The sequence below is a fragment of the Fundulus heteroclitus genome, chromosome 2, assembly GCF_011125445.2.
Source record: "Fundulus heteroclitus isolate FHET01 chromosome 2, MU-UCD_Fhet_4.1, whole genome shotgun sequence".
In the NCBI taxonomy this organism is placed as follows: domain Eukaryota; kingdom Metazoa; phylum Chordata; class Actinopteri; order Cyprinodontiformes; family Fundulidae; genus Fundulus; species Fundulus heteroclitus.
Window position 1 is genome coordinate 3,975,993 of NC_046362.1, and position 23,266 is coordinate 3,999,258.

General features: G+C 41.0%; 1 protein-coding gene across 1 annotated transcript; it reads right to left on the reverse strand.

Moving 5' to 3' along the window:
- Window positions 1-4,588: 4,588 nt before the first annotated feature.
- cav1 (caveolin 1) lies at window positions 4,589-20,525 on the reverse strand. The gene is made up of 3 exons (XM_012863657.3): window positions 20,248-20,525; window positions 18,662-18,826; window positions 4,589-6,606 (listed from the first exon to the last, which is right to left on the reverse strand). Exons 1-3 carry the CDS (start codon window positions 20,281-20,283, stop codon window positions 6,265-6,267), a joined length of 543 nt encoding a protein of 180 aa, XP_012719111.1. The 5' UTR covers window positions 20,284-20,525; the 3' UTR covers window positions 4,589-6,264.
- Between the last annotated feature and the right edge of the window lie 2,741 nt (window positions 20,526-23,266).

Here is a 23,266-nt window from a genome sequence, read left to right on the forward strand (position 1 = left end):
TGGCTAATCTAAAGTTAAATTGAAAAGCGGAAGAAAACAAACATCAGAAAGGGAAAAAATATTTCACATTTGTTCATTGATAATACGGCACGTTCAGATAAAAATAGCAATATTCAAGTTAAATAGAGGAAACACAGCAGCCAATTTACACAACAATGTGTGAAAATGATGCAATATGCATGATTTTACAAGAAAACACCTCAAAAAAGCTTAAACGTGTGCAAATGGACATTAGCATGTGAGAGCAGATGATCAGTTTAAGAACCCACAGAACTTTTAGAAAGTTGTAAACAGTTGAGCAGCAGAAATTATAAAGTCTAACAGCAGCTGGGAGGAAGGATCTGTGGAAGCGCTCCTTTGAGCATCTGGGATGAAGCAGTCTGTCACTTAAAGAGCTCTCCAGTTCTGCTACAGCTCCATGCATGTGGTAGGAGACATTGTCCGTAAATTGTTATTTTTATAACAGTCCTTCTGTCTCCCACCACCTGCACTGGGTCCAGTGGGCCTCCCAGGACAGAGCTGGTTCTCCTAATAAGCTTATCTGTTGCTTGCTCTTGGCAACAGATAAGCTTATGCTCCAACAGACCACACCACAGAAGATGGCTGATGCCACCACAGAGTCAAAGAAGGTCTTCAGGAACGCCCCTTGCACTCCAAAAGACCTCAGCCTGATCAGCAGGTAAAGTCTGCTCTGACCCCTCCTGTAAAGAGCATCAGTATTATGCCTCCAGTTTTAATAAGACGAGGTACAAATAAAAAAGTAGTAAAATCAGGACTATCTGACTTTTCCTTCCATATAAAAATCCACATTTTAATGTATATGCTTCCACAAAACCATACATTATCTTACATAGCTATTATAGGTAATATCTGAGGTATCTATTTAGATTTACTTTGTGGGAAAACCACTCATCCTTTAGGCTTTTATGGTAATGTGTGTGTGTGTAAAAGTGTTACCAGAACCTGAGTGTAACACTGGTACCAATGAAATAAAATGCGAAAGAATGATAAATACAGTATATTCTGCCTTTGAACAAAAGATGGATAGGTATGCAAACCTGAAATCCATAATAGAAAAGTTATAATCTGTTGTTTCCAAGAACAGTGATCTCAAATAAAATCATGAGACCATGATAAATCATCCTGTGTTTGTCATGCTCTGGCCTGGCTGACTGAGAAGATGCTTTTCTACATCAAGACTTAAGCTGAAGTGCAACCGTATGCCTTCATGTCCACACAACATGTCCGTTTTATGACGAAAAACAACTCATCTTAGCTCAAAATTTCAAACACCACACTATAATAATTACAAGTAGCTCTTCTTGAGGAGACATCTTCATGTTAATATTTAGCACAGAGTGAACACTGAGATAAAATAAAACAGAGGTGGGTAGTCAAAATAGGCTTTTATTTTCAAAAATATGTAATTTGTATTATACTGAAGAAAGCCACGCAGAGACTGGACTTCCTGCGGCAACTCAAGAAGTAAAACCTTCCTCAGGAGCTAGTAGTCATCTTCTACACTACCATCATTTAGTCTGTTCAGTGTTTGTCCATCGCTGTGTTGTTTGGCCCATCCACAAAACAGGCCACATGCAAACTGCAACGAACAATTAGGTCTGTGGAGAGGGTCGTTGGGGCTGACCTACCCTCCACCCAGGGCCAGATTATCCATAAGGGCCAGTGCCCAGGGGCACCAACCATGGGGGGGAGGGGGGGGGGGGGGGCAGTGGGGGCACCACATGACACATGCTTTAAAAATATATTTTTCATAAATTGTTAAATTATTTACTTGAAATTGTTGAAAGACCATGCATTATTCGTTTTGTGAACACTGATGTCACAATAATAATAAATGATAAATAAATCAAAAAAATTTTTATTTCAACATTTTAAAATGAGATATTTGAATATTGCTCACTGCTCATATGCCTACATGTAGTTGTGTAAGTTAATTAATAGTAAATTACATTACAGAAATCCCCTTGATTATGTCTGATGTTTTTGACCGGAGGACAGCACGGGTAAGGGGGGGGGGGGGGGGGGGGTGCTTTGAGGTATAGTGCCACATTGTCTTAATACGGGCCTGCCTCCACCCAGGACTTGTTCACACACCCTGCACTCAAAATGTTTAGATTTTTGCCCTCAGGTTTGTACTACACATCACTATATGCAAAGACAAGCCACCAGAGAGAGAGAGAGAGAGAGAGAGAGAGAGAGAGAGAGAGAGAGAGAGAGAGAGAGAGAGAGAGAGAGAGAGAGAGAGAGAGAGAGAGAGTTTCTCTGATGAACAGCTTGGTGCTTTAACACAAATAAGTATAGTGCACTTTCACAACCTCCTTTTTCCTGTTGTTTACATAAAAAACCTATATAGGCTTACTGTTTATATATGTATACCAAATGTCTGTACACTGAGGACTGTAACTGAAGTCAAATATGATCGTTGCGTGGAGCAATGTGTTTTGAGGATACCGTTCTACAGATGGGACTTGGGTATTTATCAAGATTAATGAATATAATTACAAAAACCAGTTAGTTTTGGTCATAAACCTTTAGATGTTTGCTAGAAAGCAGAATAGGAATTTCATTTTTCAGCATGACTGTGAGTCCAATCAAACATCAAGCTCAGCTGATTGACTTTACCAAAAGAAAATTAAAATGTTAGAATGATCAGAACTAAACCTGACAGAAAATCCTTGATTTCAGGGTTTACCTGAGAAGATCAGTGGGCAAGAGACGTCTTCCAATCTCATGATTAGGGAAAATATTTGCAAGGCAGAGAAGGCAAAGGTGTATCAAGCTGAAATTGAATCAAAAGGTGCTTTAATAGTGTTAGTTTAATGGTGTGCACACTATATTCAATCAGAGTGCACCTCCTTATTATTTTGTAACAGTTTTGTTGTGTGTGAAGTGCCGCTTTGGCACCTTGATCTATTTTTATATGAAGTCAGCTTGTGTTTCCTTGTTGAATGTTGACTCAGCACTTGGATCTTTCACTTTCAACCACACCTCGTGATAAAATCCTAGTCATGATTCCATTTTATACCTATAGAAAACTAATATAGATTATTATTATTGCCAACGAATAATAATCTGCTCTCACGCTGCAACACAGAACATGTGAAACATTTAAACGACGGAGGTGTTTTGAAATCTTGCTCTAGATGAAATTGTTCAAACTTGATCGTTTGTTGGTTGAAAATGTGCTTCTCAAAGAGTGGCACAAGAGGGCGGTGTTGTACTGTAAAAATATACCTAAGTTTCACAATGGGTAAATGTGAACTGAACGTGAATGCAGTCTTTACCATAACTGTGGAGGAGTTTGGCCCAACCTCATTTACAGAAATGTTTTAATTCAGCCACGCTGGAGTGTTTTTGAACAGCGAGTTTTAGACCATATTACAGTATTTGGATCAGATTTAAATTCAGACTTTAACTAGGTCACTCCAAACCTTAACCAAAACATTGCTAAAGTGTGACAGGGTTTGAGGTCCTGTACTGATGGGTTTTTCTCATGGAGAGCAAAGTTCATGGATCCATCAGTTATTATAAATTGTCCAGGTGTTGAGGAGCAAAGCGGCCACAAGCTCTACGACTATGGTCTGTTTCTGAAATGCTGTGTTAGTTTTAGGTCAGATGTAACATGACACCGTTTGCTCCTCGCCGATTGCTTATTTGCCATCCTGCCTTTGGTATTTATTCAGACCAGTTTCTGGTACTCTCTGATATAATTTGGATTGTCACAGGGTTTGTTCCTAGCTTATTCTCACTGGATTTATTTGGATTTTTGCGCTATTTGCACCACAAAGCCCATGTTTGGAACTGCTTCTTTGCAATTAAAGCCACTTTCAAAGTGCCCAGACTTACCCTGCAACATGTTTAGGATGAAAGCTGGAATGGGGAGCCTTCTAATCGCTTCGATGTCAAACTTTATTCAAAGCGTTGTTGCTGACTGGTATCTCAGTGGTTCTAACATGAATTTGAAATATGAAAGAACAAAGCACATTGGGGTGACTTCATTTCATTCCTAGCATGTTCATGTTAGGAAGGAAAGTGTATCATCAGATGGTGAATTCCCTCAGGCTGAATAATCATGTGCTTAGTGTTAGTGTACAACCTGAGGAAAGCTAACTGCCTTCCAGTCCTATGAGCATTGCTCAACATGCTTGTTTGTTTGTCTTGTATCCATGGAAATATAATGACAGGCTTGAAAAATATATCTTTTATGAAGTTTAAGTGCCACTGTAGGATTCCGATCTTACTGAAACCGACATAGATTCAAATGCTGCAGCTTTAAGGGGATTGCAGCGTGAAATAAATTTTCAGTGGCTCCGGATTTGCTCAAAGCAGCGTCATCTGTCTTGATGTGGCATAGGAGAGGGACAAAAAAGAAAAAAAGGAAAAACAGTCACCAACTATCCTGCATGAATCATCACACAATTAGATTTGCTATGACTCAATATCACAAGAAAAAGAGAACAAAAAAGCCACTGTTCCATCTTCTCTTGCTTAAAGAGGCAACGTTTTTGCTTACTCTGTCCAGCTGGCCGATGAAACAGAAAATAACGAGAATAATAACGACTGCACGATGGATTATATTAAGTTTTATTTGTGCACAGCGGGATAATGTACATAAAAAGAAGCAAGAAAGGAAAACAATTTTTTTTTTACAAAAAAAAAAAAATATCCCCTTCAGAACTTAAAAGCTCATTTTCAAGAAACAGGTGCTGGGATACTATATCAAATCCTGTGAAAAGACAGCAGGTAAACTGAAGGTGGCAGATGTTGAAAGCAAGCTTAGTGTCTCAATAAAACAGAACTCCAACCCAGCATCAGTCCAGTTACCCCATCGGGTCCATGGAGCCACCCTCCTCCGGGGTGGGGCATGCTTCTTCGCATCACATCCACAGACAAGATGCAGAGCAGAGGACAAAAACAGGGTGCACCATGGAGTCCATGTAACAGATAAAAATGCATCATAAAAAAGCATATATTCTGCCTCACATTGTCTCAATTCCAATGCATTAACCTATGGAAGTAGCACACAGGGTTTCACACAAGCTCAATACAGCACAGTCTAAGTTCAAATTGCAGTGCTAAAGAAAGAAAGACAGAAAGGACATGTTAATACTTTCCCAGAGTTTAGTGCACTGGAATATAAGGCCATCGTTTGTGACACAACTACACATCCAGCACATGTAGCATATAAAACAATGGCATTTGAAATAAAACAAAATAAAAAAAAAACCTCAAAGCTCTTCATATTCAAAAAACACTCGGGAATTATGATAATCTGCACAATAAAAGGTGGAAGTTTGTCAAAAATATGTGAAAAAGGCAGGCACAATTCAAAATATCCCGTCTCACACACAAACACGTGTGGCTTTGAAGGCAATGGTGATGAAATCTGTGGTGCTCAAAAGGAGTTGTAGGATTTGGTGCAGGAACAAGGTGGTGGAGAGAAGGAATGCCTACAAGAGATGTTTTTCTACCCTTTGGGGCAGCGTGGTGGGCGTGGCGGACGGCAAGGTAACACAGGTGTGCACAAGCAAGACGGACTGGTTCAGTGTGTCAGACTGCTGGGGAGAAGGAGGAGGGCTAGAGAGTGAAGGCTGGTGAATTGGGATTTTTCTTTTGCTTTCTTTTTTTTCTGCCGGGGCTGGGGGTGTTATAGAAAAGTAGCAGGACGTTGTTCTGCTGCTCGGAGTGAGCGCTTGTTACATGTTTGCTGAGTCAGACAGAATCCGGCAGCGCTGGCTCTTTTATCTCTGGTTAGACGATCCCCCCACCCCCCACCCGTCACCCCCACCCCCCGGCATCTGACCACGGTGCCCTAGCCCACGGCTCCAAAACAGCAAACATGAACAAAGTGGAGAAATGTCAACAGTAGAGCCTGACCTCCTCCTGACAGATTACATGGAAGGACTCTACAGAACTACTGAGAAGATGTGAAGTTTGGTTGACTGCTTGCTTGACAAAAGTAACAATGAGGGATAAAAAAAAAACTATAAACATATAGTCAAAAAACCCAGAAGAATTACCCTTTGAATTTTCTGTGCCCAACTGGTTGCCATCAAGAAAAATCAGATGACAGAAGGGTAGGATCAGGTGCCATGTGACCTTGCCTCTTGCCCTCCAAACCTCCCTCAACCCCTTATTTTCCAGAGGGCTATATTTTTCCGTTTCTTAATTTTTCTTTTCATATCACCTTTCCTCCCTCCTTTAATTTCCAATAATCCTCACATTTCCTCACATTTCTGGATGCTACACCTCCTTTGTCGCGCGCACCCGGATGTTGCTCAAGCACTTGCCCATAGCCTCAAACAACGGGTCGCAGAAGGTGTGCACAAAGATGGAGTAAACACGGCTGATACAGTGGGTCTCGATAAGGTAGCTCTTCACGCAAGGCACCACAGCCCAGATATGCACAAAGGAAAGGATGGCAAAGAAGATTCCCCAGATCAACGCCAGGGGGATGCCGACCAGGGCCGTCAGCAACCGGTAGCACCAGTACTTGGTGACTGTAAAGGTGGTGAAGCTAGCTTTCCACACGCCATCGAAGCTGTAGGTTCCTGCAGGCTCTGCGATGATGTCTTCAAAGTCCACCTGAATAGAAGGAGAGGTGAAAGATGTCAGCAAACACTTGACTGAATTATTAAAAGTCCAATACTGTTGACAAAAGGACTAAAAGATTAACATTCCCTTAGTTACAGTTTACTGAAGTCAGAAAAGTCAACAATTCAATCTAAAGTGATGGTTCTCAACTTTTTCTAGCAATGAGCTTTACATGATTGTCCCATCTTGACCGTCTTTTTGGATTATCTCCGAGCTCAGCTAGAGTCTGTTAGGTAATTCTGCTGGTCAGATTTTTTTAGATACTTTTTCAAAAAAATCTAAAATATGCTTAATGCTAGCAGGCTTATCAGGTATCAGCTAAACTGCATAAAGCAGTGTATAATAAGAAGGCAATGGATTCTGACTTGGCCTGGAGAAAGAAACAGCTTAAAGCCAGTGTAACACTGGTTAAAGTATGATTACGAGTACCAATTTTCTTCACATTCGTTCCAAGAACAGAGTTGTTGGTTTAAACGGGGAATTATAATTATCTTAGAAATCCTTACTTAGAAGGAGGTCACTCTAGGGGTGTTCGTTAGTGATAAATGTTACACAAAACAGTCGCACAACAGCATTATTGCAGATCAAGAGATCGAGCACAAACAGCGGACGCAAACTCACTGACAGTAAGATGTTTACGCACAGTTGTTAATCTGAAGTGCACTGAACAGCACTTTCTGTTTCCATGGAAACCATGCAAAGAGTAGAGACTGTTACATACAATGCATAAGCGAGAAACCTGTTCTAACTCACACAGCAAAATATATAATTTTGTTCTTGCAACCCTGCTATGGTAGACCTCACTGCTTGTTCTTAACAGATCAGTTGGGCAGAAATTTCTTCTCACAGGGTGTCTGCAGCTGTTGTGTGATTGGTCAGGATTTGGATGGGTGTGGTTAAACGTATAGTGGACAAACTTTTTCGGCTTCAAGTTCCGAGAGGGATCACCTTATCGCTTGGTTGTCCCACATGCCAATCATTGTGACGCACTCACCTAACCCCAATGTGCGTTCCTTGTTAGCTTTCACTTGCTGGCTGTGCATGTCTGCACTTCTAGTGTTTATGTATCCAGTTGGCTTCTGTTTCAGCCATTCATTGTAGCTCCACTGCTCTCACTGAATACTTTGAAAATGGCTGAGAGTTTTAAGAAGCAAACTGTCTTACAAGTTTATGAGAATATGAGGAAGGCCTCAGAAGAAAGAAATAAGACCAGAGTGTATTTTGGAGATTCTTTAACGCCATGCCCCCTGAGAGGCGGAAGAGCATGTTAAATGGTCTTGCGTATGTGCAGTTATTCAAAAAGAGATTTTGGTATTTCTTACATACATTTCTGGAAAAATCGTCTACTCTACCTTTAAGTTGGAAAAGTGGAAAATGCCTCACACATCTTTCAAACTATGACACAGTGTTCACCCTGTTCAATTCTGGTGGCTGCTTTTCGAGTGGCCGAACATGCCACATGCCACCAGCAATCACATATAATGAGGAAATCATCTTTCTGTGCCGTTTCAGACGTTTTGTTCTCCTCATGCGCTTCCTTCATTGATTCAAAAACTGCCCTCGCTGCCATTGTGGTGTTGTTGTGTTGTCTGTCAAATTCCCACAACCTTAGCGTGAGTGTTACGCTAAACGCTACAGTGGGCAGGGCTTTCTAGGAGTTCAGCAGCTGGATTTCTCATGACCTATGAATAGTCACAGCCAAAACAAACTGTTTTCTTTTTCTTGCCACCTCGAGAACAAGAACAAATGTTGAGGTTGATGCAGAGTGTGTAACAGACGTAACACTGTAGTTGCTACTGTAGTTGGTTCAGAGAAAGTAAAACTGTTTTGCTTCTGGTTGACTTGGTTGCCATCTTAGGGGTAGGGTTAGGGCTAGACTGAGTTTTGGCTGACATCTTCCATCTTGAAGCCAAACCAGCTTGATGTGAGAGATGTCACCATGTCTTATCATAAGCTCTGAAGTAGAAAATGTCTTCTTGCAGTCTGTTAGCTAAGAAGCTATGAAAGTAAAAGCTAGTTTGCAAGTTTGTCTCTTTCTTCGGACATAGCTCAAGGAACAGCTTAACTTTGACTGAGTAGCATACTTTGTATATCTTATGTGAACGACACACCATTAGGTCCTAAAACTCTTCAAAGCATTCCAATTGGAAGCAAAGAAGCCATTGGAAACTGGAAATTGTTTTTCTCATTCACCAGACTAATTATTATTAGTACAGGGCTATGTACAGTAGGCTACTATGTGTGACTTATTTATTGATACACAACCTGCTCAGTCCAAATAAACTGATTACTACTGCAACTTTCACTACATTTATTCATTATATTGCCAAAAGTATTTGCTTAGCTGCCTTGACTCTCATCTAAATTTAAGTGACATCCCATTCTTAATCTCTAGTGTTCAGTAAGACAATTGTACACCATCTGCACCTATAACAGCTCCAACTCTTCCGGGAAGGTTGTTTACAAGGTCTTGGAGTGGGTTTATGGGAATGTTTGACCATTCTTCAGGCAGCACATTAGTGAGGACCGACACTGACGTTGGACAAAAAGAACTGGTTCTCAGTCTCCACTCTTATTCATCCCAATGGTGCTCTCATGGGTTGAGGTAAGAACTCTGTGCAGGCCATTCAAAGTCATCCACACCAAACCTTCTTATCCACATCTTTATGGACCTTGCTTTGTGCAATGGTGCAAAGTCATGTTGGAAGAAGATGAGGCCATCTCCAAACTGTTCCTACAAAGGTGGGAGCATAGAATTGTCCAAAATCACTTGGTATGCTGAAGCTTTCAGAGTTCCTTTCATTGGAAATAAGGGGCCTAGCCCATTTTCTGAAAAACAATCCTACACCGAATCCTCCCTCGAACAAACTTTACACTTCAATTATCAAGAATCAAAAGTCGTTGTTGTCATTATGACATTGACATTTGACATTATGTGTTACCATAATGGCACTTTGTGAGACACAAGACATGCTTTTACTTTTTTGATTGCACCAACAACCCTTCATGAGAAGCTCAAAGCATAGAAATAGTCCCTAGCATTAAGATAAGATTCATGTTCGAGTCAAAAAGACAGATTGTAATAATAGCAATAGTAATAATTCCCATCAGATCAAGAACATGTGGAACCAGTAGGAAGTTTGTAAGCATGTAACAGACTCTGAACTAGGCTGTTTATTTGATTCTCAGTAGGGGGTGACAGACCTCACACTGGGCACAATGATCAGACAAATACCACTTTGTTGGCTACCACCAAACCCAGACTTGTCCAGCAGATTACCAGACGCAAAAGGGCGATTAATCACTCCAGAGAACACGCCTCTGCTGCTCTAGAGTGCAGTGTTTTACACCACTGTATCCAACGCTTTGCATTACCCTTGATGATGTATGGCTTGGATGCAGCTGCTCAGCCATGGAAACCTATTCCTCAAAGCTCTCTACGCTCTGTTCTTGAGTTAATCCAATGGCGACAAGAAGTTAGGAGGTCTGTAGCGATTGATTCTACTAAAAGTTAGCGACCTCTGCACTCTATGGGCTTTAGCATCCACTGCCCTGCTCCGTCAATTTATGCAGTCTACAACTTCTGCGTTGAGTTGCTGTTGTTCCCAATCCACTTTGTTATAATACCATTGAAAGTTGAATGTGGAATATTTAGGAGAGAGGCAGTTTCACCACTGGACTTGTTGCACGAGTGGAAACGTCTATCACAGAACCATGTTGGAATTCACTGAGCTCCTGAGGGTGACCCGTTCTGTCATAAATGTTTGGAGAAACAGTCTGCCTGCCTAAGTGCTGGATTTTATATACCTGTGGCTATGATAATGACTGGAAGACCTGATTTGGATTATTTGGATGTGTGAGTGAATACCTTTGGCAAAACATTTCTTGGCAGTGATATGCCATTTTGCAGCCTGGTTTGGTAAAGACCCTCTTACTTTCCATGTCAGCATTCTGGCATCAGGGGTGTTCCACTTTCTTTTAGTCATTTTTGTCAGAACAAAAAAAATATATATCTAATACACTTGGCAAGAAATGAACATGTGCCATAATTTTGAAAACTTGCTCATTGGCTAACACCAAAGGAGAGACTGGTATAAAATCAGAGACAGCACCAATGACAGGGATCGAGAGTTGATTTAATTTTCAAACAATCTAATGCCAGTTATTTAACAATTTACTGATTTGATCCAAAGTATCCAATCAGGACATTCCTAATATAAAAAAAAATTATATAACAATGTTTAAAAGTATGCTCACTACATCTGAAAGGGCAACATGCAACTATATAAAGTTAAAACTTTAAAATGCAGCTCTGTGTTCCCAAAAGCAGATTGACATAATCCCCACAAACAGATTCAGACCACATTACCTGTCAACTAAGGAGTGGGTTTTAATCTTAGATTTAAAGCTCAGATATTTTTTCACATACATTTTCTCAAAATGCTTTAACATTAGTAAAAAAAAAACATTTACCAAGGAACGCATTTTGGTTTTAAATGTGAGAATTGTCCTTACATTTCTGTGAACTGGCCCTTTTTATGCCGATCATGAAGCTTACACAAAAAAGCTGGAAATTGAACTGCCGTAATCATTATCACTCATCATTTGTCTCCCACCATTGAGAAATAGGTTTCACAAAATCACTGATGCAAATGAAACCACCAGATAGGCTTGATAGTCTGAGCTCATTTTTCTAACATAAATCAGCTGCTTCATTACTTGTTAAATTGTCAGTTGTGCTGAATTGCAGGGTGGGATTCCTGACAAGATTTATGTCTCCGTGCTGTGGCTGGCACGTAGTCAAACATCTGCCCAACCCAAAATACAAATTTCTGCACACAGACAGACACAGACACACTGGAAAACACACCGTCTCTGGCATCTACGCTGTTTCTTTCAAATCCAGTTCAGGTTATGTCTCCTGAGACTCCTGAACAGTAATTGATTGGACAAAGAGCAGAAAGAGCAAGACATTCCAGCTATGTTTGAGTGGCACTGATCCTTTTATCACCTGCCATGAACGAGAAGCAGAGGAACACACTTCATCTGACTCCCTCAGCCTTTTAGCATGAGGCTCCCTGCTGGTGTACGACACCTGACCTGTGCTGTTTAAGGAGAAAAAAACACGCCATCACCATGCTTACTCTGTCTCTCTTCCTCTTTACTGGCTTGTGAGCTTTTGATTCAATGTTTATTTTCCAGTTCCATGGAGACTGGGTTTTGTCAAACAGAGGGACCAAGCCGCTGAGGGCTATTCACTATAATATCAATAAATCTTGAGGATAATCCCCAGTGTTGAGCTGACAGTAAAACAGAAAGGTGAAGTGCTTTATTACTAACTGATCCAATAGTATAAAGATTTTATACCTACTAACACATCCTCACTCTTGACTTTAAGGTAGGGCATGTCCTGCTGTGGACTGATCATTTTGAGATCACTTGACAGGAACAAACGTGACCGATAATCATTGTTCGGCTGAAATAGTAATAGTTATACCTGTTTAGACAACACCAAATCTTATGGCCGTGGATACATAGTCTATGCAAAAATGTTGGCATGGATACAAATGTGTTGTGCAAACGTAGCAGCTTTAATATTTATTTTGTTGACAGCTCCCATAGTTTTTTGAGACGTTTGTGCACATTGATGATTGGATGCACAATATTTTCAACCAATTTTGTCAACCAATCCCAGTACTTTGTTTGGTCCTGGCACAAAATGGTCAGCCATTTTTATGTATTTTCATATGATTTAAATGCTAAACCTGTCATGCCAAAAAGAAACCATTCTTACAGTCAGTGCGTTAGACTTCTTCTCATTCAAGGGACTGAGTTAACTTCCATTTCTGCCTAAGAACACTAAAATGAATAAAGAGTGGGATCAAAGTGTACCTCCCTTATACAATGTAGGCACAGTTTGGTGGGAATCTGTGTATTCTCAAGGAAAATGGTGCAATTTGCCACAAGTCAAAACTGATAGAGCTAAAAATCTTGGATCATGAGTACAACTTGTCAATTCAAGTGCATCATCTACATTCATTCAGCATCTTTTAACAGGCCCTTTCACCAGCTCTTAGACAGAAGCAATGTTTACATGCACAAAATTTCACGATTAGATTAAAATGTATTGTTGGATTGTGTTGTTATATGGGCACACGATCAATTATCCAATCATAATTCTAAAAACAAAAACTAAACAACAAAAAACAGTAAACAAAGCAGTATTATATGAGTGTGTTTGCCTTCCGAGTGCCCAGGATGAACTTGCACAATGTTCTAATTACAGTTGAAAGTATGCACCAATTTTGAGCTCCTTTATTTATTTCGAATAGAAAGGTTGTATCGGGAGCCCCAATGGTATTTCTTCCTGACGTATGTCCCAACAACGAAGAAATACGTCAGGCATACATCGGGCATACATGCGCACTCAGGTCAGTTTGCCACATTCTGAATAACTTGAGCCTGAAACAATGTATGTTGATCAGATTATCAATCAATATAAACCACGGCTCTCAATTGGATTACAATTTCATTCCGATTGTGCTTAATCTGATCATATTGTTCCTATTGGCTTGTTTACATTACGCATTTTATTACGATCGGCCTTTTATCTCGATTACTTTTGTTCATGTAAACGTAGCAAATGATACACCTTATTTTCTCAATATCTGACGTTTAATTAAACTAAACCTGTCCTGTTGTCTCCCCAAAATGTAATACCATTGTTCCTGAGTGGATTTGCAAACTATAATCTGTCTTTTTATGTTGCTTCTTCCTTGCTGAGTGGTCTTTTAGCTCATTTCAGCACAGAACTCGCTTCATTAAAGCTAACTTTATTACCATCTTTAGTTAGTTACAAGGTTTGGAGGCTGAAAGCAGAGATTACACTACCACTGATCCATTTGTGTTCATCACTGTTGACAGGGTAAAACACTAATATTGTATGTAATAACTGCAACAATAAATAATAAAAGAACAAATAATAAAAAAAAAATAGTTTAACTGGAGGGGCAGTTTGCCTTGCAGCAAGAATGTTCTGGGTTGGATTCCCGGCCGAGGGCTTTCTATGTGGAGTTTGCAGATTCTCCCTATGCATGCGTAGGTTTTCTGCTGACACTCCAGGATCTGAACATGAATGTTAGGTCAGCTGGAGATTCTAAATTCCCTTAGGTGTGAGTACTTGGTCACCTTTTGACCCTGTAGTGGACCGGTGAGATTATGAGAATGTGTGCTGCCTCGTGTCAATTGACAGCTGGCTAAAGGCAAAGAACCACTAAAATCCAATTTGTGAAATAAAAACTTGTCCATGAACATTTGTTTTAGCTGAGCTTAATTCCCATCCCCAGGCTGAGATAGGTTTTTCTCTTCAACAGTGGAGTTTGTGAAGCCCTTCACTCTGAGCAGCAGCTGCAGCAAAACCCAGGGCTTCCCTCACAGCACCCTCTGGTCGAGCTCAGAGAGCAGCCACAAAACCAGCCCGTCAACCATTTAATTTTTCCACTGCTACAAATCTTAAAGTGGACCAACTCTGCGCCAGTTTCCACAGCATTGTTTGAGAGTCAACAAGAGGCTTTCTGCAATGAGTCACCCACAGAGCCACAGCAGGAAGGTTTAGATGGTTCTGCTTGGTCAGGCGAGACTATTCATCTGTTGCTGTCCACAAAACATCACCTACAAAAAATGCACATCGGACCAGTAAGATATACTGAATTATTTAGCGTTTAGATAAAATTTTTGAAGGGGAACACATTTAGCCCAGCTTCATGAAAGATCATTTCTTTCTGAGACAAAGGATTAATGAGATTCTCTATTAGGAGTTGTGGGCGTGGTGCTCTGCAGTCCAGTGGGAAGTTTGATATGAAACAATGGAGTCTGATGGTCAGCATGTGACCTGTTGGCAGGGCAACTATATTATTGAGTAAATACAGCCAAGTCCTATTGCCAGAGCTCTATCTTCGGACTGCCAGCTATGCTTGAGTGGACAAAGTGGCTCCCTGGAGGTGATGATCACACTATAGTGCATTAACAGACCCTTTGTCTGGTAAAGGGTCTCAGTAGTCAGGGAGAAATAAATACTCGTTTGTTGTCGCTGTGAAGATGGACTATGATCTACTTTTTTGACACTATTATGCATACTTAACTGAATTATATATAAATGGTCCATGCTGTGCGCTACACATTTTATATGTTGTCATATATGCACACGGCTTGTTTTACACCTCCTGTGGTTTTTCACACTTTTTCAGGTGGCAACCTTCAGTGTATTTTATTCAGATTTGATGTGATAGGCCAACAGACAGTATTGATAGATGGTTTTCATTTTTGATTCAGTATAAAAAGCGCCCTGTGCCTTTTTATTCAGCCTTTTTTACTGTGATACCCCTAAATAAAATTCAGAACCAAATGCATTTAGAGCTCACCCAGTTAGCAAACAGGTCTCAGCTAGGTCCAACGTGTTTTACACTGAGGATGGTATGAATGAATCCTATGAAAGAACATCCACCTATTTCTAATTATTTCTAATTGAATCTTCATATAAATAAAGTCATTTATTTATCAAAGAGCAACATTTAAATTAAGGAACACCCCAGAAAGTGATACAAATGTGGAGAGGTTTAAAGCAGAGTGAGGTAAAGAGAAACACCCCAAGCTCATAGAGCTCTGTTGATTATTTGGAAAGGAAAGACTGTATGCCACCTCCACAAACCTACCACCAATATTAAGTAATCTGATTACCAGTTTACCACGAGCCCTGTATGGTACACAGCAAACATGTGGAAGAAGGCGTGCAGGTCAGATGAGATCTATATCAAACTACATACAAAAGCGGATACTGGACATAACCCTGAACACGCCATCGTCATGGTGATACATGATGATGGAAGCATCATGCTGTGGAGATTCACACAACTGGATTCTATATTCTGCTCAAGTTAATTCTGAAGGCACCTAGTTGGGTTTTATTCACGGATGACTATGTCACCGATTACAAATGCATGCCACATTTTACGATTTGTATTTGTAAAATATTTTGAAAACAATGTATCCTTTCCTTTAAAATCAGAATTATGCATAACCTTGTGCTGGCCAACACAACAAATCCATATAATCTACAGTGAACCTCACAGTAGCAATGTGACTTAATGTGGAAAAAGTTCATGGGCTATGAATTAAGTTTTGACCTCTATAGAAACCTTAGAAGATGGCAGCTATGTTGCCTTTTAAAGCGTTTCTGAAGTTCCTGTTCTATTTGACTTGAAAGCTGAGTTGTGATCGCATTCTAGCGCGGTTTCCCTATTGGTTGCAATCAGAAATGCACCCTGAGCCAGGAAATGATTCATAAAACTCTTTAACTCTCAGCGGGGACCCTTTCATCTTTCTATCCTAACTAAATACCCGGATGCCTTTCAGCCAAAAGACGGAGAATTTTAACACGACAATGTAAATATTTCCCTTCTCACTCATTTCAGTATGACCTTGTGGGATCTGAGTCTCGTCCTGAAGCTCTGGCTTCTCACAGCTCCCTCTTAAAAAGTTTTCTCCAGTGGATGCTCTCCACTCCGCCGATCTCAAGCCCCTCCTGTTTGCTATAAAAAGACCCACAGTTTCTACAGAGGAAAAGAAAGGGTGGAAAAAAAAATGCTCTTTTCTCTGCAGCCATAAAGTGCATATGAGGCTAAGCTGTTTGATGTGGCCAGGTGATTGAGGCAAGCTGCCGCCGTGTCCACGAGAGAACAATGTGTGATTTTCAGCTATCAGAATGCTGCCTGTGTGCCTCCGTGTGTCCATGTGCTCTGAGATCATCCGTGTGTGTGTGGTATGATGGAAGGGATTCCCTGCTTTTGTGTTTTCCTGCAGCACTCCAAACGCATAGCTGGCAGAGCTGTTTCATGACCTCACAGCACCTCAGAATGGCCGTATAAAACTGAGGAAGTTATGCCAGAATCCATGAGTTGACTTAGCACCGCACTTTGGCAAATGCCCTAAGTTACTTTCTGCCAGTATCTGTCGGTAACACAGCAATGGATGTTGTAACTTTTACATTAGAGAATTTCACATCATTTCACCAGCTGACTTCCTTAGACAAGGGTGTGTTTGTGGTGTGTGCGGCATGTGTGTGTGTGTGTGTGTGTGTGTGTGTGTGTGGGGGGGGGGGGGGGGGGGGTGGCACTCATGAAGCTGCTTTCTATTTCCAGACTGGAGGGAGAGTCTGACTCACTGTCACAATGGAGGGGGAGCTGGGAGGGGGGAAAGGAGAGGACGCTGAAAGAAGTGAAGATAGGAGAGGAGGAAAAGTTGTGCCTGAGAACGGACTCTGGCAAAGAACGCCGATACTTTCTGTTTTATATGTATCAGTGTACAAAAAGCTACTGTTCCTGCTCTCATAAACGCAAATGGGACTTTTTTTTAATAAGGAGTACATTTCATGTGAAGCAGTGAGTCACATGGGAGCAACGTTGCATAAAAAACAGAAAAGTATGACGGCTCGTGTAAAAATACAGCATTTTGCATGTGACGTATAGTCCCACCGTGAAGACTTTAGAACTGAAATCTGAATCGATTGGAAACACTTTTTTTTAGCTTATAAGCTTGTCATTTTTTTCTTTTCTTTTTTTTAAATGTTCCACATATGGGAGCTTTTCATATCCAGCTCCTCTGCTAAGATGTTTTACTTTACACGTTTGACACAAAAAGCAATCTCATGAGTCTTGAACCACCCAGGAGTGATTCATGTAAAAGCTGACAGAACCCTGCCAAAAAAAGAAAAAAAAAAGAAGAAGAAAAAAAACAGATATAAGCTCCTCCGGCTCAGGTGCAGGCATGCAGGCTGAGCCGGTCCCAGTTTGAAGGATCCCTGAGCAGAAACTGTTTCATGTTTAATAACGGCTGTTACCTGCAAGTAGACATGGGCTGGTATGAGATTTGCACTAAGTCAGCTGACAAGTAGGGCACAGGAGCAGGTGAGGAAGTTACCTGCATTTTAAAGTTTGCCTATACAGTTTCTGACAGCATAATTGCAGTTGTTTTTATGTAAACTCTGATGTTCTTTTTAAGAGTTCACAAATGTCCTTCTCACCATATGGAAAAGGATTCAGAGTTTGCTAGAATGAATGCATGGACCATTAACCAGTATCAAGATAAGCTGAGGTTTTAACACAACCTGGAATCAATATTCTTTTTTTTATGATAAATACCAACTAAACGCTTCTAAACATCTGTGCCATCTCAAGATTATCAACCGCCCCCTTTTGGCCAGCGCTTACAAAACGTTTTGGAGGCGCCCCTGAGTGGGAGGAAAGGCAGGAGGACAGGGAGTGGCGAGAGATCCCCCTCACACCAACCAGCCACTTGGGTGTTTCCCCTGTTTTAACAAGGGCACAGTTCAGGCATTTCAGAGACCCGACCTCTGCTACTCCACGTGGAGAGCTGCCTGACCCCACTCTGATGTGAAAAACCTGCCTCGGTTGGAGAGAATGGCGCCTGGGTGAGGGGCGGGGGCGCACTCACAGGCGCGTCAGGTGGCTTCCAGCGCGCCGCTCCCCTTTAAACCAAATAAACTCCCAGTGTTTTGCGGCTGCTTCCAGGCTGCTCCTCTCATGGAAAGAACTCAATTTTTTTCCCCCAACAGAAAGGCGTGCGCAGCAGCAACTGTGGGAAACGTGTGTTCCAACAACAGGAAATTCGTAACGTTTCCTCTCTTGGAGCGGAGGAGTCGAGATTGTCGAATTTGAAAACAGCCGCTCTGAGTTCTGCACAGCATCAGATCACCTTAATGAGTTTCGCTACAATCGCTAAGCTGCTTCCTAATAGGGGAAAGACAGTGAGGGGCAACTCTGCTGTGAAGGCAGCGCGCAGCCTCTGAGGCGCACCGGACTCTTTTTGGAGCGGCTTCCTAAACAAAACTGACAGGAATCGACTCTCACTGACACCTGGGACATCTCTGCAACAGGTCTCCACGTGAGACGTCATTTCCAGCGATATTACATAAAAAAATAACATATTTAACCCCAAAGGTAAAGTTGAACAGTAGCCAGCTCTGACTCACCTTTACAACGTCGTCATTGATGTGCTTTGGATCACGGTTGACCAAGTCGATCTCTTTGGTGTGGACGTCCTCCATCGCTTTCTCGTTGAGACTCTCGTTTTCCATGTCTTTGTTGTTTGGTTTGTAAATGTTCCCTTGTTTCCGAATGAACGAATGCAGAAACTCCTGCGAGGATCACGGCAGAGGTGGGGGAGGAAGACAGGGAGGAAAAAAAAAGAGAGGAGCGTGGTGAGGTGCGGGAACGGTGCGCAGCGCACTGCGAGAGCAACGAGAATAAGACTGGAGCTGAGTTACCAGCCTGTCCCACAAACAGGGATGGGTTTAGAAAAAAGCACAGCGAAGCACCACACCCCTGCGTTCAGCCGCAAGGGGTCCTCACCACCCATACAGCAATAACACAATATATCCTGAGCCTTTTGGAAGGTCAAAAGTGCCACAAAATCACAATATAATAAAAATAGATAATACACATACAAAATGAATGCATGCTAAGCATTTAAATGTTGCAGAAAAATAGTAAATTAATATTCAAAACATTTAATGTGAATATCACAATTTCAAATTTAAAGTCGTGGTATGTGAATAAATATAAAGTATTTACTTATTTTACACGTCCTGAGCTGCAGTGCACCATAAACAATGTTAAGCTATCACTGTAGGTAATCAAGTAGACCAATCAGTCACTTACAGCTGATTAGTTAAGCAAGTGCATTTTAGACCAGTACTTTATTGACTCGTAGTTGATGTAGCCTGAGGCATTGCTTGTAAAAAGGTGGACATATATATATATATATATATATATATATATATATATATATATATATATATATATATATATATATATATATATATATATATATATATATATATATATATATATATATATATATATATATGTATATGTATATGTATATGTATGTATCAAATGTATTGTTTAGTTTTAAATTGTGGCACATTTTGCACCCCATATTTGGCAGCTACCGGCATCGTTCTTCTGAAAATGTATAAAAGCACATACAAAGTAGCTATTTGTTCTTGAACTGTGTCACATTCTGAATAAATATTGCCGTTTTCCACTTATCAGTGGGTTTGTTAATGTAAGGTATTTTACGCATGTTTTTTCCGCGACTGATTGTGCGTAAAACCCCTCCTTACATTACTGCAGTGAATCTGTCAGTCTAATTTCCGTTAATAAACATTTATAAACAAGTCAAATGGTTTTAACTTTTTTTCAGGAAAGTGTTAATCAGATTAGGGAATGCATTTTTAAACTGAAAGCGAAGGTTTCCTCTCTGGTGATAGACATGCCCAAATGTCCATTTTGCGTAAAACTAAATTCCGGTCTGTTGTTAAGCTTTCGAGCCAAAAGAAAATCATCGTCAGCGTTCCAGCACTGGACCTTTATCCTTCTGCAAACGCCGAGAAGCGTTCAAGTGACGGTGGCACAGGAAGAGAGAGAAGGCGCTCGGAGACGAAATGGAATTCCATCTCGTAGATGCAAATGATCCTCATCCAAATGAGTTAAGATAAAGGTCATGTGCGATCAGACGCAGAAAGACAGTGGTGTAAATGGATTGGAGTCATACCTCCTCCGTGTCGCCGTCCTTCAGCTCTCCTGTCATTCTGCTCCGAACAGCTCCCCGCGTTCAACCAGAACGTGACAAGATAGGAAGTGGAGTGGGCGGCGTGGAGACAAACTGGACGGATTCTCGGGGTTTTCTCTGGGAAGTTCGTCGGGTAGGAAACTCCTGCCCTCAGCATTGAGCGTGACTGAAATACAGTGCGATGAGGAAACCCTGTGGGTTGTGTTTTCTGTGGGTCGGAGCAGAGCGCGTCCCCGCTGCCCCACAGTCACCTGCAGCCCGCTCTGCTGCAGACAGCAGGGCTGCCAACGACTTTTATTCGCGGATCAAGGCAGAGCAGTAACTGAATTGTTTGGAGAAATGTGGGCGTTTGCTGGGAATAGCAAGGTGTGGAAACCTGCTACAATGAAACACGACAAATGAATAAACGAAATAAAAACCAGACATGCAGTAAGACCCTGAAGGTTTCACTGGACACAGTTCCCCTGAACAGGATTCAAGCTGCTCTATTGCGTTTCCAGGGCTTGGAAGCTGCCGCAGCTGCTCCGGTCTAGTCTGGTAACTTTCTTATCATCTCTTCTTATCATCTCACAGCTGGCACACACACACACACACACACACACACACACACACACACACACACACACACACACACACACACACACACACACACACGCACGCACGCACGCACGCACACACACACACGCACACATTTAAATACTGGGTAACTGCACCACTTTACAAGACTTCCTTTATAGAGGGTTCTAAATTATTTGTCGACATATTATAATTTAATCTGTAAACACTTTATAAATCATTAATAAGTGTTTATTATGCATTAATTAAGGGCAAGAAAGACAAAATTGACCGATTTCTTGCCAAATACTGAAAAAAAATCTGTATTTGTATAGAACTTTTCAAATTCTTTATATTTCATCTAGAGTTGCTTTAATAAATATTTCCGTCTAAAGTACAACCTAGTAAGCTCAATAAGCATTTGTAAACATAATTCTGTACCACAACTATCAAGGGGAACCTTGTTGTAAAGTGCACACCATGACATATAGTAAAACATTACATGGTACATAATTATGTTTAAAAATACTTGTTGCACCTACAAGGTTGCACTTTAGACATAAATTTTCAGTATAGCAGCTCTAGATGAAATATTAAGAACTTGAAACATTTTAGCCAAAAAACAAAAACAATGTTTTGTTCTGAAAAGTTAGTTGTCCAATTTTATTAAGGGATGAAATTGGCACAGAAGGAACATAAACTGTGGCTGTAATCTAAAGCTGTGCACTCTAAAAAGAGTTAGTAAGTTGAGCCCTGGCAGTTTGGATGAATGGCATCCTTTCTCAAAAGCTAAGGTAATGGACAAGAATGTAACTTATCCCCATGTGCTGCTTATTATATGTAAAAGGATATTATGAGTTTATGAAAAACTAAAACCTTTAAATTTGCAGATGTCACCATTCTCCTGTTTCTATTTAGTCTGCTACATGATGGGCCAGCAGTAGTTGGACTTTTGGAGAACCTCCCATTATTTTGCTCCAACCACAGTTACAAGCACACCTAGAGCTTGTGCTGAGGACTGTGGTTCACAAAAATGGTGGTTTTGATGTAATCTGCAGGAAGAAACTGCAGAGACTACTATGCTAATTTGTTTCTTTTGTTATCATACACATCTTTTTTTTCTTTTCTAAAATCTGTCAGAGGTGTTTTCAGCTGACGAAGACTGAAGTTACAGTCGAAACATGTCACGTATGTTTTAGACGCAAAAGTGTCTGATAAAAAAGAAACAAAAGAGTATATTTTAAACATAGACACTCTGAACTTTATTGGAATGCAGAGACTACTTTTTAAAAAAGATTAGAGCTTTTGAAAACAAAACACTAATGATTTTAATTTTACAGAACATTTATTGAGTCTGTCTGAAAGGGATCATGACATCACTGTATAAAATATTTCACGCAGTTGATACTGCATATAGAAATTTGCAAAGAATTTCATAACAAATAATTGTTGTTTTGACAGGCCAGAATTTCCTCCTCAGTAAAAGGGTTGGGTGCGGTAATGATATGTAGCTCTACCTAGTTGACTTCACTCTGACTGGCTACAGCCAATATTTAGGAAACTAGTCAAACATGCCCCCTCACGCCCTCGCCCCCTCCATCCACACCTCTCTTCTCGGTGCAACACTCAATCACAAATCCATATTATGGTAGTGGATGTGTTTGTGTTGCAGGATGTTGGACAGGCGAGGCCAAGCTAACCAAGTTCAAGGTCCACGGCAGCAGTGCAGCAAGCTCTGCTGCTTCCCAGAGTTCTCATATGTTTATCGGACCAGACCGCATTTAGAAATTAAATACACCTATGGGTAATGGCAGCATTGTGGTCGCCAACTCCAGTGTTGCTACAGAAGATTTTTTCAAAATCAGTTTGCTTTAAAAAAAAAAAAAGTTCAGGAAACAGCTTCAGTAAAGTGCGCTGAACATCTGAACTTAGCAAAGTCCCTTATTGGACCACGGTGAAGTTAGTTTTGCGTTGGGTACTAGATATTCATAGTCCACAGCTTCTGCAGCGAGCGAGCAGACAGAGAACAGCAGCCCCAGATCAGCCTCCCTGTATCGACTCAAACAGGAGGCAGATGCCGCGGAGCCAAATATCCAATAACCAACCCAAAACTGACTTCAACTTGGGGTTAGAATTGTGTGGTACCTCCCCATAAATGAACTTCAGCCACTCTGATTCTCTCATCCTTCAGGAGTAACTGGAAACTTCCATCCGTTTTTTAAGCACCCTCGGACATAACAGCTCCACTTTCTAGTAGCCTTGCTCTGCTCGAGTGGAGCAGGCAGACATGCTAACATGACCCAGGCCATTACATTGGCCGGTAGGTGTATCAGCTGGAGGGAGGATGGGAGAGGGGAGGGGAAGGCTGTTTGCTTGATGGTGTGCTTTAATTGGACAATATGAATTACATAGAAAGATAAAGTGTTTTCTGAACTGACAGTTTTTG